Source organism: Penicillium psychrofluorescens (genome assembly GCF_964197705.1).
Source record: "Penicillium psychrofluorescens genome assembly, chromosome: 3".
In the NCBI taxonomy this organism is placed as follows: Eukaryota; Fungi; Ascomycota; class Eurotiomycetes; order Eurotiales; family Aspergillaceae; genus Penicillium; species Penicillium psychrofluorescens.
Window position 1 is genome coordinate 339,092 of NC_133441.1, and position 14,806 is coordinate 353,897.

The 14,806-nt window shown below is 52.2% G+C and overlaps 7 protein-coding genes across 7 annotated transcripts; 4 read left to right on the forward strand and 3 right to left on the reverse strand.

The window, feature by feature from the left end:
* Positions 1-535: 535 nt before the first annotated feature.
* PFLUO_LOCUS4257 (uncharacterized protein) lies at positions 536-1,621 on the forward strand (the record flags this gene model as incomplete). The annotated part of the gene is made up of 1 exon (XM_073781590.1): positions 536-1,621. The coding sequence occupies one exon, from the start codon at positions 536-538 to the stop codon at positions 1,619-1,621; it is 1,086 nt and encodes a 361-aa protein (XP_073638329.1).
* A 913-nt stretch (positions 1,622-2,534) lies between these two features.
* On the reverse strand, positions 2,535-4,090 carry PFLUO_LOCUS4258 (inc metabolism membrane protein; the record flags this gene model as incomplete). The annotated part of the gene is made up of 2 exons (XM_073781591.1): positions 2,535-3,860; positions 3,917-4,090. 2 exons carry the CDS (start codon positions 4,088-4,090, stop codon positions 2,535-2,537), a joined length of 1,500 nt encoding a protein of 499 aa, XP_073638330.1.
* A 408-nt stretch (positions 4,091-4,498) lies between these two features.
* Positions 4,499-5,252, forward strand: PFLUO_LOCUS4259 (uncharacterized protein; the record flags this gene model as incomplete). Its single annotated transcript, XM_073781592.1, has 3 exons — positions 4,499-4,854; positions 4,905-5,148; positions 5,211-5,252. 3 exons carry the CDS (start codon positions 4,499-4,501, stop codon positions 5,250-5,252), a joined length of 642 nt encoding a protein of 213 aa, XP_073638331.1.
* A 326-nt stretch (positions 5,253-5,578) lies between these two features.
* Positions 5,579-7,295, forward strand: PFLUO_LOCUS4260 (GPI transamidase component; the record flags this gene model as incomplete). Its single annotated transcript, XM_073781593.1, has 2 exons — positions 5,579-5,818; positions 5,868-7,295. The coding sequence occupies 2 exons, from the start codon at positions 5,579-5,581 to the stop codon at positions 7,293-7,295; spliced, it is 1,668 nt and encodes a 555-aa protein (XP_073638332.1).
* A 378-nt stretch (positions 7,296-7,673) lies between these two features.
* Positions 7,674-8,927, reverse strand: PFLUO_LOCUS4261 (uncharacterized protein; the record flags this gene model as incomplete). The annotated part of the gene is made up of 1 exon (XM_073781594.1): positions 7,674-8,927. One exon carries the CDS (start codon positions 8,925-8,927, stop codon positions 7,674-7,676), a length of 1,254 nt encoding a protein of 417 aa, XP_073638333.1.
* A 479-nt stretch (positions 8,928-9,406) lies between these two features.
* PFLUO_LOCUS4262 (uncharacterized protein) lies at positions 9,407-10,456 on the forward strand (the record flags this gene model as incomplete). Its single annotated transcript, XM_073781595.1, has 4 exons — positions 9,407-9,475; positions 9,528-9,708; positions 9,760-9,884; positions 9,944-10,456. The coding sequence occupies 4 exons, from the start codon at positions 9,407-9,409 to the stop codon at positions 10,454-10,456; spliced, it is 888 nt and encodes a 295-aa protein (XP_073638334.1).
* Positions 10,457-10,833: 377 nt separating this feature from the next.
* PFLUO_LOCUS4263 (mitochondrial) lies at positions 10,834-11,595 on the reverse strand (the record flags this gene model as incomplete). The annotated part of the gene is made up of 1 exon (XM_073781596.1): positions 10,834-11,595. The coding sequence occupies one exon, from the start codon at positions 11,593-11,595 to the stop codon at positions 10,834-10,836; it is 762 nt and encodes a 253-aa protein (XP_073638335.1).
* Between the last annotated feature and the right edge of the window lie 3,211 nt (positions 11,596-14,806).

Sequence of the window (14,806 nt, forward strand, 5' to 3'; positions counted from 1 at the left end):
TGTAGATCTAAATATGGGAAGGATCCCCCTCTCCCACTTGAGGTCAGTCGATAAACCCAGGACTGGGCAGACGACGGTCAAGGATGGACACAGGGCAGTTCAAAAAGGCATGCCGAGTGGAGGTGGAGGAGGAAGAGAGTCAGAAAGGCCAGCGATGAGGCTTAGTGAGGCACCCGCAGGCATCCAGATTCTAGACCGGAGTGATTGGCCAGGCTGACGGGAAGATAAGCGGGGAGATGATTGGTGCCTCAGGTGTGCAATGCTTGGTCGTTCCCAGGTGTGAACTCCTCGATGGACCGGAGAGAGAGAAAAGAAGTAAATGTACACCGAAAGGGCTGCAGCCGGCAACTTCTGGTGTGTCCCTGGCATATTGCACTGCAGCTACACCCTTTCCTCTCTCAGGGTGCAGCCTCACTGATCACATGATACGCTGACATAACCAGGAACCGTCCGTTGATCTCGTGAATTTTATTTTTCTAGCTTACCTTTGAGAAGGTATGTGATATCTCTTTCACGAACCACCTCCTCCACCACCATGACAATGGATCCCACCGTTCGCGAGGTTGTCGAAAATGCGCAGCCTCGACATCTCCCCCCACACCGCTCGCACGACCCCTCCAACAACCTCAAGCGCAGCGACCCGTTCATGTTCGGCTCGCGCTACCTCGAAGAAGGTGACAACGTCTTCGAGTTCAACGCGTGGGACCACGTCGAGCCCGACGACGAATTCAAAGCTTACGCCGAGACCCAATTTGCCAAGCAGCGTGAAACACCGGTGTCGGAGTTCGACATGAAACGATTCAACGGCGACCCGGCGAAATGGTGGGATTTGTTTTACAAAAACAACACGGCCAATTTCTTCAAGGACCGTAAGTGGCTGCGTCAGGAGTTTCCCGTGCTGGCGGATGTGACGCAGACGGATGCTGGCCGTCAGGTTGTTCTGGAGGTGGGCGCGGGGGCGGGCAATACTGCGTTCCCATTGCTGGCCAATAACCAGAATGACCAACTCATGGTGCATGCGTGCGACTTTTCCAAGTATGCTGTCAAGGTCATGCGCGAGAGCGAGCAGTACGACCCGACCCACATGGTCGCCGATGTCTGGGACGTGGCCGGCGAGCCCTCCGAGGAGAATGGTGACTCGCTTCCACCGGGTCTGACCGAGGAATCCGTCGACGTGGTGATTCTGATCTTCATTTTCTCTGCCCTAAACCCGGACCAATGGAACAAAGCCATGCGGAACATCTACCGCGTCCTGAAACCAGGCGGCCAGATTCTTTTCCGTGACTACGGCCGCGGAGACCTTGCGCAGGTGCGGTTTAAGAAGAATCGCTATATGGGCGAGAACTTCTACGCTCGCGGTGATGGCACGCGTGTGTACTTCTTTGATCAGGATCAGCTCGTTAATATGTGGAGCCAGTGGACTCCTGAGAAGGGTCTACCCGATGATGATGAGCCAAGAACAGGAGATGGAGTGTTTGACGTCTTGCATATGGGCGCTGATCGACGACTAATTGTCAATCGGCAGAGCAAGCTGAAGATGTATCGCTGCTGGATGCAGGGGCATTTCCGGAAACATGGTGGTGATGTTGCTGCTGTGAGTACAACTGAGAAGAGCGAGTGAAAGAAGAAGCCCTCGATATGGGACAATGGCCTGGACAAGTCAAGTTTGTTTCCTCTATTGTCGGCATCTCCGGAGACAAGTCGACTCGCAACAATTCTTTCCGCCCAGCCGAGTTCCATGGTGTCCCACGCCCCCTCTCTTCGTCCGAGAAATGGAAAATCCGCTCTCGCGACTGTGAACCCGAGTCTGTTAGTTGAGGATTCCTACGGACCACTGCTTCCTAGCAAGAGGAACTCACTTCATTGACCGACGAATCGGAGTCCAGCTAAAAGGTTAGCATCGCCTTTTTTGGTTGAACCAACCGCCCTAGACAACCCGTGTTGCGACAGTGGGAGGCCCTCGGACATGATGGGCTACATCATGACCTACCTACATATTGCATCCATGTGAATCACACATGGCTTTACGATGATGACTGTACTTCAAGGTACAACCGATGTAATAAGAGATAGAGCATATATCTGCAAATCCAAAAACTCTGACGTTTCTACAAGTCTATGGAAAAGCAGCGTTAGACATCAATGCACCGGTGGACCCATAAAGACATCTGCATGTTGGAGCATAATCATAATAATCGAGGGTTGAAAATGTCATGTCGACCCCGAAAAAGAAAAACGCAACCAGTGCAAACAAAGTAGGTAACAAGAAAAAACAAAAGATTTGTGCAAAAAAAAATACTTTGCCATCTGAGACAGGGACCATGACTTTCCAGGATGCACTATCCTGGAAAGAAGAATGATGATAAAAGGATGAACATGAAATATCCAAATAATCCAGAGAACGCCGTTCATGCAGATAATGATCACCAATTATGATGTCTATGATGATGTCGTGGAGAACACAAAAGGTCCTGACCGAGCCCGAAAACCATCCCAGGTCTAATAGGTATGTTGAATGAGAGAAGAAGAAAAGATCATGCCGTCAGATTGGGGCATTCGCCTTCGGCACGCTGGAAAGCGCCCGCGAACAAATCCTGCATAGCACAGTAGTGGAACAGAATCCCGCCGAGCACGGCCATATGCCAGATATTGTGACTGCCGCCAAAGTAGTCGAACAGACCGGGCTTCCATCGCTCGGGTATCTTAGAAGCATAAACGCAGGCGCCGACAAAGTAGACGAGGAGGCTCTTTACCACCGGAGCATAGAAGTACATGCACCATTCAAGGCCGCGGGTGCTGCAGAGTTGTGCGAATGGCGCGAAGCCGGTCAGGGCGAGAGTCACGTAGAAGACCACACGGGCCCATGCCATGTCGTGGCGATTGAAGGTCGGGTGCCATGGCAGGATAATACCACCGACGCCCAAGGACATGGTGAGCACGATGTAGGTCCAGCGCGAGTAGGGTTCACAGTAGAATGCGGTGTACTCGATGGTGACGATGGACGCGGCAACCAGCAAAGAAATGCCGGTGTAGTCCACGCAGGCGAAGCGCTCCATCAGGGGCTGGGAGGAAATGCTGTTCATGGTGTGCCAGAGGGTACTGCAGAACAGGCACTTGCAGGCAGAGAAAAAGAAGACGGCGGCAATCAGCACGTCGGTCTTGGTGCTCAGATGGAAATTGGGGTTGAGCGGGTAGAAATAGAAGGCGATCGACAGGACGATTACCAGTCCGATGAGGTGGGACCAAATGTTGACCAGTTCATTCGAGAAGGAAAACGCCGACGAAACGCATTCGACTTTGGATGATGTGAATCGATAGCCTCGGAGGATGTGCGGGTTCACTCGCCACGGGTCGGGCAGATCGGAGTAGGTGATTAGTCGGTTTTCCTGGGCCAGTCGAACGGCCTGATCAATGCTCTCTCGCATGGCATCACGAGCACGGCGAGCTCGTTCCATACCCTCATCAACCACTTCCCGGGCTTGGACGAGTTTCGAGTCCATAGCCTTCCAGCCATCGTCCAAGGTCCCGTAGATTCCGCGGTCGCGGACGGCGTGCGCCCGAGACTCCATTTCCGATAGGAAAGACTCCATCAGGCGCACTCCGGCCTGGGCCTTCTGCTCGAGGGTCTCTTTGGTGGCCAAGGCCTCAATGTAGCGATCCTCGAGCGTTTCCACGAAAAGCTTGGCGCGTTTCTTTCCGCTTCCCATCAATTCCCCCGAGGCCATAGAGCATTGGTCTCTCACGGCTTCTAGCGTGGCATATCCTCGTCGCAGACTGGTGTCAATTTGGACCATATGAGATTTGCGGTACTGTTCGATCCAGTGCATTCGGCGCTCCAATTCGGCCAGGAAGAGTTCGACCTAGAGGATCAAATGAGTCCCAATGCTCGTCAAACTGTTAGAGAAAGAGTACTAACCCTAATAAAGACGGTATCGGCATCCTGGTAGTCGCAGGACAATTTCCGGGAGGCGTGAAAAGAGTGCCGGCGTCGACGATCCCGCAGCAAGGCCGTGTCCTCGCTGGGGGTGGACGACGACGAGGCAGCGGTGGCGGAGTTGGACTCCACAGTCATTGACGCTGCCAGAGCCATTGTACCGGCGGGATGTTTCATTTGAGCAGCATCCGACCGTCAATAATATGATCTGGAGGCAGTCCCTGTTGTTGGGAAAAGGATATTGTTGAGGAGGGGCCGGGGAGATCCGAGAGTCGGGGGAGGTCCCGATAATCAGGTAAGAAAACGAATATGTACAGAGGGAGGAGGAGAATATGCCCAGTTCTGAAGTTATTTAAGGAGTGAAGGAGGGGCAATAAGAATAGTAGTGGGGGGAGTCGTGAGTGTATAGAATGTATGTCGAAAGGAGAGAGAGAGAGACAGTCAGCCCAACCAGCCGAGCACATGTTCGTTCTGCTGCCGATCGCCGCCCATTTCCCGTTTTCCCCTTCGCCACTTCGCTCATCGTTCAATCTTTGACCCAGACTAATCAGAACACATTCTGCCATGGCCATGATTAGCGAGATCGTCACCGACGAGTCGCTGCTGCCCGTTCTCGCCACAAGTGCCGACACCCTCGCCCAGTGCCAGCACCTACTGGCCCTCCTTGATCCGAATAATGCCGTTCCCGAGGCCAACGCCCAATCGGCGCTACTAGCCGCTTCCAAGCAGCAGAAACTCCTGTTTGCGCGGCTCGCCCAACTCCGCGGTCAGAACCGAGATGCCATCTTTCGTGTGCGCGACACCAAGCAGGCGACTGCAGAGGCTCGCCAGGAGGTCGATCGGTTGCATCTCCAGCTCCAAAACCTGTACTATGAACAAAAACACCTGACGGGCGAGATCGCCGCCTGCGAGTCTTACGAGTAGGTCTCTGAACATCGACTTCGACTCTGTGCTAACAACTTTGCGACAGCCACAAGTACCGGTCCCTGCCCTTGATCCCCGTCGAGGAATTCTTAGAGCTCCATCCGGAACATCGTGTCGTGAACGAACACGAACTCATGATCGCTCGCATCAACCATGAGCACGCCGAACGTGAAAAACTGGAGCAGGCACGCCAGGAACTGCTCAAGCGCAAGCAAGCTCTGATCGCCGAGAACAAGAAGCGGAAAGACGATCTCGCGAGTCTGGATCAGGATCTCGAAAAATTCATTGATGTACGTGCATCCCTCCTGATCGGGTCCATGAATTCAATTGCTGATATCCCTGCGACATATAGGCGGCCAAGCCGATTCAGAAGATCTTCGAGAAGGAGTACTAGAATTATTGTCATCATTGGTGAGAACAGGGAAGGGCCGTTGGGGCCTTTGACCGCTACATTGGGTCGGCGTTTTGGTTAAGATACAGTCAATGATACCCGGAATTGTTTATGAATGATATTTTCCATTAGTTATGCCTTTGCAATTCAATCAAGGGAATAAATGTATGATCCAGTTGTAACTACGTAGCGCGCTATACTAAGACAAGGGCTATTATGATTTAGTGCCACCTCGTCTCTCCGCCTTCCGCACCTCTCGCAACACTGCGCCTCGCCCTTTCGCTCAGCTCTCTGCGGTGCCATAGTTAACTGCAAAGCATGCGGCGACCATGACCGATAAACATGGAGACCAGGCGTCTCCTCAAACACTGGCCACTCATGCCGACACATCCAACGTCAAAAAGGTCCCGCCCCCCGAAACCCCGGAGGCCATCCAAACACGCTTCCGCGTTATCGCGGCCTTCTGGGCTGTGATTATCTTCCTAGGGTTTCCAATTTGGTGGAAGACAACCTCTATCTACCGAGCCCACCTCCCGATTCAGGAAATGGTGGATTGGGCCGATAGCAAGGTACCGCTGCCGTGTCTTTTGGGGGGGAGGTCGATACTAATGTTTACAGGCCTGTCGTCCCGTCTTCCCTTTGGAGATCCATCTCGCAACGCCGGGGTTGCAGTCTACAGAGGCCCAGCATCTCCTTCGTACGACGCAGCACACACTCGACGATCTCAATGAATTCGCTGCCCATCACCTGCGGCTCAAGTTGGCGGATGATCACACTGGCGAGGAGGACGTGACGGAGGACAAGGCAGATACAGCATTGACCGTTCGTCTGCTGCCCCAGGAGGATATCGCTGTTCCACGGTCCGAAATTCACACAGACACAGCCCAGCTCGATGTATTCTATCCTCCGAGCCAGGTTCCCGCTCCGTCGTCCTCGAATCCACCTCTCTCAGCCTTCATTGCGGAGGAGCTACAGCGACTCTATAGCGAGGAGAAGGCTACCATTGCACACATCCTGTCGGGAAACACGGCTGGGCTAGATTCGACGTCGCCGCAGGTGGCTGAGAGCATCAGCAGACGGCTACGCCGGTCCATGAAGTACGCCGAGACCTACCACTTGTCATTCTCCCTGTTTACTCCGGGAGCGGAGCCATCTTCGTGGGACATTGAGGCTGCCGTGCATGAATACCTGTCACCTCTCCTAGAGGCATTCGCCCCCATCAGCAACTTCACGGTTGACACGCAGGTCCAACTATACGCGACATTTTCACCGACTGCTCCACTTCCCGAGTACGACGAGACAGAAGCCGCCTGGAATTTGAAGAAAGAAGACCTCAGCGCCTTCATCAACGCGGCTGAATGGCCGCTCAACCCCAGCATCGGCAATGGCCCCACGATCAACTTCATCCTTTACGTCCCTTCTCCGTCGCAGTCCCCGTTGATCGTTAAAGAAAACCGCGCCTCGAGCTGGATTATCCCGCAATGGGGCGGTGTTTTCCTCCTCAACCCGGACCTATCTCCAAAAAGCAAATCCAATCCCGCTCATCTCTCCCAAGAATCCCTCCGTCCTGCATTCATGACATTCTCACACCAACTCCTCACCCTCCTCGGCACCCCAAGTACCCCCGCCTCCCTCCCTCTTCGCCTCCATACACTTATCCGTATGCGCGCGGCGGCACTCCTCCTATCTGCTTCATCGACCATGGGCTCTCTCGCCCGTCTCACGGAATCTCTACCTTCAATCCCAATCCCCGCCACCGTGGCCGCGTCCGTCTCCACGACATTGTCCCATCTCGCCGCGACCTGCTCCAATCTACGAGACGGCCGTTTCTCCGCTGCGCTCGCCAGCGCGCGGATCGCGGAGGCTGAGGCCGAGCGCAGCTTCTTTGAGAAGAGTATGGTGGGCCAGGTATATTTCCCGGACGAGCACAAGGTCGCCGTTTACCTGCCGCTTCTGGGACCGATTGGCGTGCCCTTGGTGGTTGGGCTGGTCAAGGAGTTGAAGAGGATTGTGGCTAGCAGGAAGGCGAGAAGACAGGCCGCGTAGTGGGTAGTGATGGGGTTGTATTGTAAGAATTAATTGAATGATATACTCTTTTCAAATTGAGACACGTCTAATCATCTGCCGAGACGAATTTAGCCCTAGTATTCTACAACACTTACAGTATCTAAGCAGTATTTTAATTGAGGAGAAGGAAGGGGGTTCCTGATTAAGAAGCTGTTACTTATTCCTTAGCTCGAGATTCTTGTACTCTACTCTCCGCAGGACGTATGTACAATCGAATTCTATTTATATCAAGATTTGGTATTGACGAGTAAATTAGGTATCTCAATACAAGAATTTTGTTATAAAAAAAAACTGCGCAATCTACATGAATAACAAAAGGGAGAAAAGCATGTTGATACATCCACCCATATGAATCCATCACCTTTTCTCCGAGATCTTGCCTCCACCTCCATTCTTCCCTCCAAACCCAACAACCTGCATCAAGTCCGTAAATGTAGTATCTGGCCGTGCAATAGCCCCCGGGTACGGCTCCGGGCCCAGGAACTTCGAAGACTGTGCAAATGCACCCGGCGGTGAGAATACCCGTATACTCTCCGTACTCGATGCACGCTGTCTCGGCGGAGTAGTGGGATACGGCACCGGCAAGGGAGGAACGTCTTTCTCATAGATTGTATTACCAGAGAAAAGACTACGGACTCGAGTCCCTGTTCTGGAAAGCATAGATCTGGCACCCGTCGAGGATCTTTTTGCTTCTGCGGGACGCAAGAGGAAGTCTGTGCGGTAGGACCCGTCGTCTGAGGCAATGGGACGGGATATTCCAAGTAGAGCTCCGTTGGAAGAACGCTGGGACCACTGTGGTCCCGTATGTTTGGAATCTTGGATGAGCGGTTCGTTGCGGCGTGCGCGGTGGCGGAGACAGGTTGTTATTAGGAGGGCGAGGATTGCGCCAAAAACGGCACCGGGGAAGAAGCCTGCTACCACTGCTTTGCTGGGGAAGGAGGGGCAAGATTTGGCGAGGGAGCAGGTTTGCTGGCTGTCTGCAGCTGTGGCCGCTTTGGAGGAGGTGATGGTTGTTGCTGTTGTTGCTAAGGGGGATTGGACGGGGGTGAATGTCAGTGCTGGGGTTGTCGGAGTTGTTTGTGTTGACGTGGTCGTTGCTGAGACTAATTCGGTTGTTGTATGACTGGTAGTCGTTGAGGTGGTGGTCGACGTATCCGGCAAGACAGCAGTCGCCGTTGACGCTGTACTCTTGTCCATTTTGCATGTGTTTCCATCTTGACAGGAATAGCCAAAGGGACAGCAGTCATCGCCGCATGTGGGAAGTGTGCCGTTCAAACGGGTGGTCTTGACGGCGCTCTCGGGATGCAGCGCTGCATCCTGCTGGGAGACATCGCAAGTAACCGGCGAGATAAAGTCGCAGTCAGAGCCCGCGGGACAGCAGATGGCTGAGCTTGCATCATCCAGACTGATGCAGGTGGATGCTGATGGGCAGCAGAAGTCGGCTGGGAGTTTCGTGCTGCCACACTGCTGGTATGAAACTGGGCAGGAATCTGAGCTTCGAGGGAGAAGATCCAAGGCATAGCTGGGTTTAATTGCTGTAGCCGTCAGGGCTAAAAGCAGTAGAAGTGAAGGCTGTCGGGCAATGATGCCTGACATAGTCGATCTCGCCATGCTGGCGGTCGTAGCCCTAACGAAGGACAGTGTTTCCCCTCTGGCTGCTTAAGAAGAGAGAGAGAGAGAGAAAGAGAGAGAGCAGTTTCCAGCTGAAATCAACAGAGGTTACCTGCAGAGAGGAGATGTAGACAGCCAACAGAGCGATGCACTGAATATCAGGTGAAACAGATGAAAGAAGAGAAAGAACAAAAGGGACATTGTCCATCCATCTGCCTTTGTCACTGGGTATCTTTGCACGCGCCGGGCTCCAAGAATAGCTGAGGAACGTTTCAGGATAGCCCACATGATCAGAGACATGGCTGCTATTATTGTTGCGTCCGACCAAGGTGTCGGCGCTTAAGTTGTTGCAGCGAAGAGCGCTGAAGTAGATACGCGCGATGTGATTGGTTGGGTTATGTAATCCACGTTAGTCCTCATCGAATTTCTGCGCGGACAAGCTGTTGCAACTCTCTCGACCAAACCTCCCCCGTATCGCCATGTTCAGCCGCCTCGCTAGGCCGCAGAGCGCTTTGCGCGCGGTCTCCTCATTCTCTCCACTCTCTCAGGTGGGTTCAATTGCTGTGCCGTGCTGACTCCGTGCTAACCCTGACGGCCTAGACACCCTCCTCCGCTCTCCCACGCTTCCAGTCCCGGAGCATCCATCGCCTACCCCAATTGCAGCATGACGCCTACTACAAAGAGAATGGTGTTCCGGAATTCATGTCTCCCGATGCATTTGACTTTGCCTGGACCCAGTACCAAACATTCCTGATCCAGAAGCTCAACGGGTTGACGCAAGGTGCGCAAAACCCGAGATCCCGGAAAGAAAGACAATGTTAACGAGGAATAGACACCGTGGATGCGGATGCGAAACCCGGAGAATTGCTGGTCAAGTACTCGCGGCGTTCGGAGATGGCCTCGCTGTTCAACTACGCCTCAATGGCTCACAACAACCACTTCTTTTTCAACTGCCTGGTCAGTACCCGAGACACGATGGAAATGGTGGCATGTTCTGACTGTGTATATTTGAATAGTCCCCTACCCCCACCCGGATCCCTACAGCCTTCGCTGCCACCATCACCGAAACCTGCTCGTCCGTTGAGTCTCTGAAGCTGGATTTCCTGGCAACCGCCAACGCGATGTTCGGTCCGGGTTTCGTGTGGCTCGCCAAGAACCTGGACAGCCAGGGCCTGATGCACATCTTCTGCACGTACAACGCCGGATCGCCATACCCGGCCGCGCACTCGCGGCAGCAGCCCGTCGACATGAACACGCACTCGCCGGAAGCGCCGCTGGGCAACCAGTTCGCAGGATCGATGGGCGCACATGCGCCGGGCCAGAAGACAATGGCTCCCGGCGCGCTGGATGTACAGCCCATTCTTTGCGTCAACACGTGGGAGCACGCGTGGATGATGGACTATGGCATTGCGGGTAAGGAAGAGTACCTGGAGCGGTGGTGGGATCGGATCAACTGGGATGTGGTGTTTGACAACTACAACGCCGTGGGCCAAAAGGCACAGCAGAAGGATTTTAGACTGAGGGCTTGATTGAGATCGTGAAAGGATGCCGAAAGACTGTACAATATATACCTAGCAGGATGGCTGGAAATCAGTTCTACCACTTACATACTCTTTTCCCAACCCTGATTATTATCAATACTTTTGAGACATGCCACTGTAGATTTGATTGAGCTTCTTCCAGCGTCTCATGTTTTCTGATCAAAAAGGAAAAAAGGATCATGGAGTCGAGTTAATTGAATTAAGCTCCGGTTACCTAGGTGAATGTAGCTTAGCCCCATTAGATCCGTTTGATAATATGATACAGCAGTTGATTCTAGTCTAAAGTGTAGTATACATAGATCGACTCCAGTATGGTCAGCACATATCCATCCCAAAACTCCACACGATATAATACACAACCGCCATCATCGCCCTTTCCCCTCCACCTCCCGCATGCGCTTCTCAAATGCCTCAATCATAACATTCGCCATCTGACCCTCAACAGTACTCATAACGGTAGCATGCAACTGATTCTGAAATTCAAACCGCACTTCGAGTCGGACTTTTGTCTGCGGCGTTCCTCCCTTAGTCTGCGGGCTTGGTTCCAATTCCCAACGCGTCGAAAGGTACTTGAAGATACCCTCAGTAGCACCGGGGAAGAAGCTTGCACTTTTTTGATCCGAGTATTTTGCCCCGCTGCGCGCCTCGACCACCCACTTCTGGGCATCGCAGTCCACGCGTGATGTGAAGGTCTCGCTGAGAGGGCCGTATCCCACTGTCAGAAACGCCTGCGTCGGAAAGTTTGTCACAGGGTCGCGGGTCGTCACCGTGGAGGCTGTGAGGAAAGGGAGGAATTGCGAGTAGGATTCCACGGCGGAGATGACGCTGAAGAGAAGCTCCGGTGTGTAGGGGAGCGAGCGGGTGGCGGTTAGGACACGGCCGTTGTTATTGTCACCATTGCCGTTGCCATTAGAAGATGATGGTAGGAAGGAGGAGAGAGAGGGAAGGTGGAAGGCTCGGAGGTTGGTCTGATTTGTTGCCTGGCAAGGTCGTCGCAGCCGTGGTGTTTGGCTTGCTATTGGTCGTGTCTGCTGGCATTGGCAGAGGGATGGTAGTCGGAGCACATTTTGACGTAGGTAGAAGGGTGCATTCGCACGACCGAGTCGTACACAACGGAGGGTTCGCATTGGGGAGGGAGATGAAGAAGCGAAGATCTTCCGCCAGGCGAAATCTATATCTCGTCACGTGATGCTGCATTGCTCATTATGTTTATCTTCTTTCTTTTTCTTCCTTATTTTCGATGGCAGATATGATAACTATCGTTTCGGAAACAAAAATTCTTATGCGAAATTAGACCAAGATCCGGGCCCTGTACCGGTCTACAGGCTGCGAGAATTGCCGGGTTTGCCGACATTCGCGTTGATGTGGAGACTATCTCTAAGTGTCTGCTTCAACCTTGAAGTCTCTCAATTCAGCCTGCTTCACCTATTTTGGAGTTTATTTCTAAGAATTTGGTGCTAGATATACCCTACGATGGCAACCAATAACGAAAATAAAGAGCTGAGGATATTCACCCCACTTGGTATGGTCAGATATGGATTCTCACGAGAGATCTTCATGCAGACACTTGAAAACGGGGTCGGGGGTATTATGGCAGACTGTGGTTCGATAGACAGTGGGCCGTAAAAGCTTGCCTGGGACATCTCACAGTTCCAAAGGCATCCTATGAGCGAGGCCTAGATCTTCTTTCGGAATGCCATGTCTATCGAGTTCCTATTGTTTTAGGCTCTGCCGGAGATGGAGCCAATGCGCATGGTGATCCCTACTTTTCTTTCTAATACCTGCGATTGGCATGTATGAGGGCTAGGAAGGAAATGCCAAGGAGTATAAACTTGAGGCAGAACAGGTCCATTAGGATTGTATAGAACAAAGCGTCTTGTCTCCACATTTTCCGCCCCACAGTCACTCGAGAGCGAATTTCGGCCCTGACTGCGATCTCGCCATCTCCATCTCCACCGACCACATCCTATACCACAACAGTGCGGTATTTCTCTTTGGCCTGGGTACTATTTACCTGTAAATATATATGGGTTGAAAATGGGGAAACAACGGACCCTTGCAGCATGTGTGCACTGCCGACAAATGAAGGTGAGATCCCCTTTCTTGCTTCGACACAAAGAAACCAGAGAATAACATCGGAGGAACTATTAGCTGGGATGCAACGCAGCCCAATCATTCCCCGCACCTTGCTCCCGCTGTGTCCGGAAGAATTTGACCTGCTCTGTGGATCCGTCCTACAAGCGAGTTCCTAAACGCGGGTATGTCCGGCGCTCTTCCCTAGATTTCGTGTCTAATCGATATCCCTAGTCGACTCGAAGCTGTGGAAAGAGAGCTGAAAGACATTAAACGTCGCTTTGTTTCTCAACAACAGACTTTTTCTACCTCGAACAATGGATCTCCCAGCCATGCAGAGAGCAATGACCGCTTACCCGCTCGATCTCCATCCCCAAAAGAGGACATTCCTGCTCCGCTTCTTACTAACAAAGTCCTGGGCGAAGTAGTACTGAACCCGGAATCTATTTCATCGATTCTCAAATGGTGAGAACATCTCACCCATCAGATACTTTCTTACTTACAATTCATCAGTTACTACCAAAACTACCACCCCTACTTCCCCATCATCCCTAAAGAAGAAAAGCTCCTCCAAAGCGCCGAGCAAGACCCAATGCTCTTCTGGGTGGTCATATCCATCGGGTCCCGAAACACTTCCCAATATGAGTACATGCAAGACTTGCTTCAGGGAGAAATCAAATCTCTTATTTCAAACGCCCACACCCCAGCGAAACAATCTCTCCAATTGATCCAAGCGCTGCTACTGCTCTGCTACTGGCCCTTCCCATTTGGAGCTACAGCAAATGATCCCTCCTGGTCATACTCGGCTCTCTCCATCAGCTGTGCCTATACGAAAGGCGTTCATCGCGCAGAACACCTGTCTGATTTCGAGTACGACGCTACGCCAACGTCCGAGATGATCGTTGAGCGGAAGAGGACTTGGATTGCGTGTTTTATTGTGAATCAAAGGTGTGCCACTTACATCTATATCGAAAGATGCACAATCAACTAACCGTCATATAGGCTAAGCTCTCTAAACGGCTTCCCGCCGCTAGTAACCCCAGACCACACCATCCAGTCCGCAGTCTCTTTCCAACCAAGCTGGCTCCCAACCCCACTCGCCCAGCAGCTCTATATATCATACCAAAGCTTCAAAATCACCTCCGCCCTAGGCAACAGCGAGACCCAAAGCTCGGGACTCCTCCCACACCCGACGAGTTTAATCCGTCTTTTCGACTCCGAGCTACGCGGCCCAGAACCCCAGCACACAGCAAGTATAGATACATATACAACGAATGCGTGGCAAAAAAGCGAAACGATCTACCTACTCGCCACTAAACTGCAACTCTACTCCTTCGCCCTGAACCTGGATTTCCCAGCCTCGACCCCAACCCCCGACATTGAAACCCTCGCCCGAAGCCACACAGCCGCAATCTCCCTCCTTCAACATGCGCTTCAACTCTCCCCCCAAATAACATACTGTCCTTTTCACACAATCCGCTACATCACCTATGCCGTCTTCGTGCTCTTCAAACTAATGGCCTGCACCGCCCCTGAGGAAGTCACCGATGAAACGACTTCGCGAAATCTAATAGCGCGCACGTGGGAACTATTCCGGCAGGCCTCGCACGATACGACAGACCATGTATCGCGGATGTGTGATATCATCCAGTATCTCAGTACGACCCGGTGGTATGACGAGGAATCGCCCGAGGTGCGGGTTCTGTCGAGAGGAACGGCGAATCTAGTGGTTGAGATGATATGGCGGGCGCGGAGGCGGTTTAGTTTTAGTGTGCGACAGCAGAAACCGAAGGATTACACATTGACTGCCGCGGAGGAAAAGACATGGGTTGATATGCAGAGCTTGTTTATGTCTTTTGTAGATGAGGGTTGGGGATAATCTGTGAATCCTTTTATCGAAAAGGCAAGAACGAGGTTTGGTATATGTATGGTTTCAGGTTCACAGACTATCAGTTCAAATAATGTCAGTAAAAAGATTGAATTGAATACCAAATGCCACTCTTATTCCGAGTTTGTACAACTGAAAATACCGCTCAAACAGAAAGTAAGTACATTAACAAACAAACGCCGTCCGTCCTGTTCCCATGACACTTAGCGTGTATATTTTGCATGTGATAAGTAACAGTCAACGAGAGACATGCACCCAAAAAAAAAAAAAAAGCGATGGCTTCGTTTTTGTGTCGAGCGGCTACAAGCGCATCAGAGATAGAAAAAACACACGTCACCTCTGATCGTCTGCTCTGAGCACCCTGAGTGAAGGCTAAG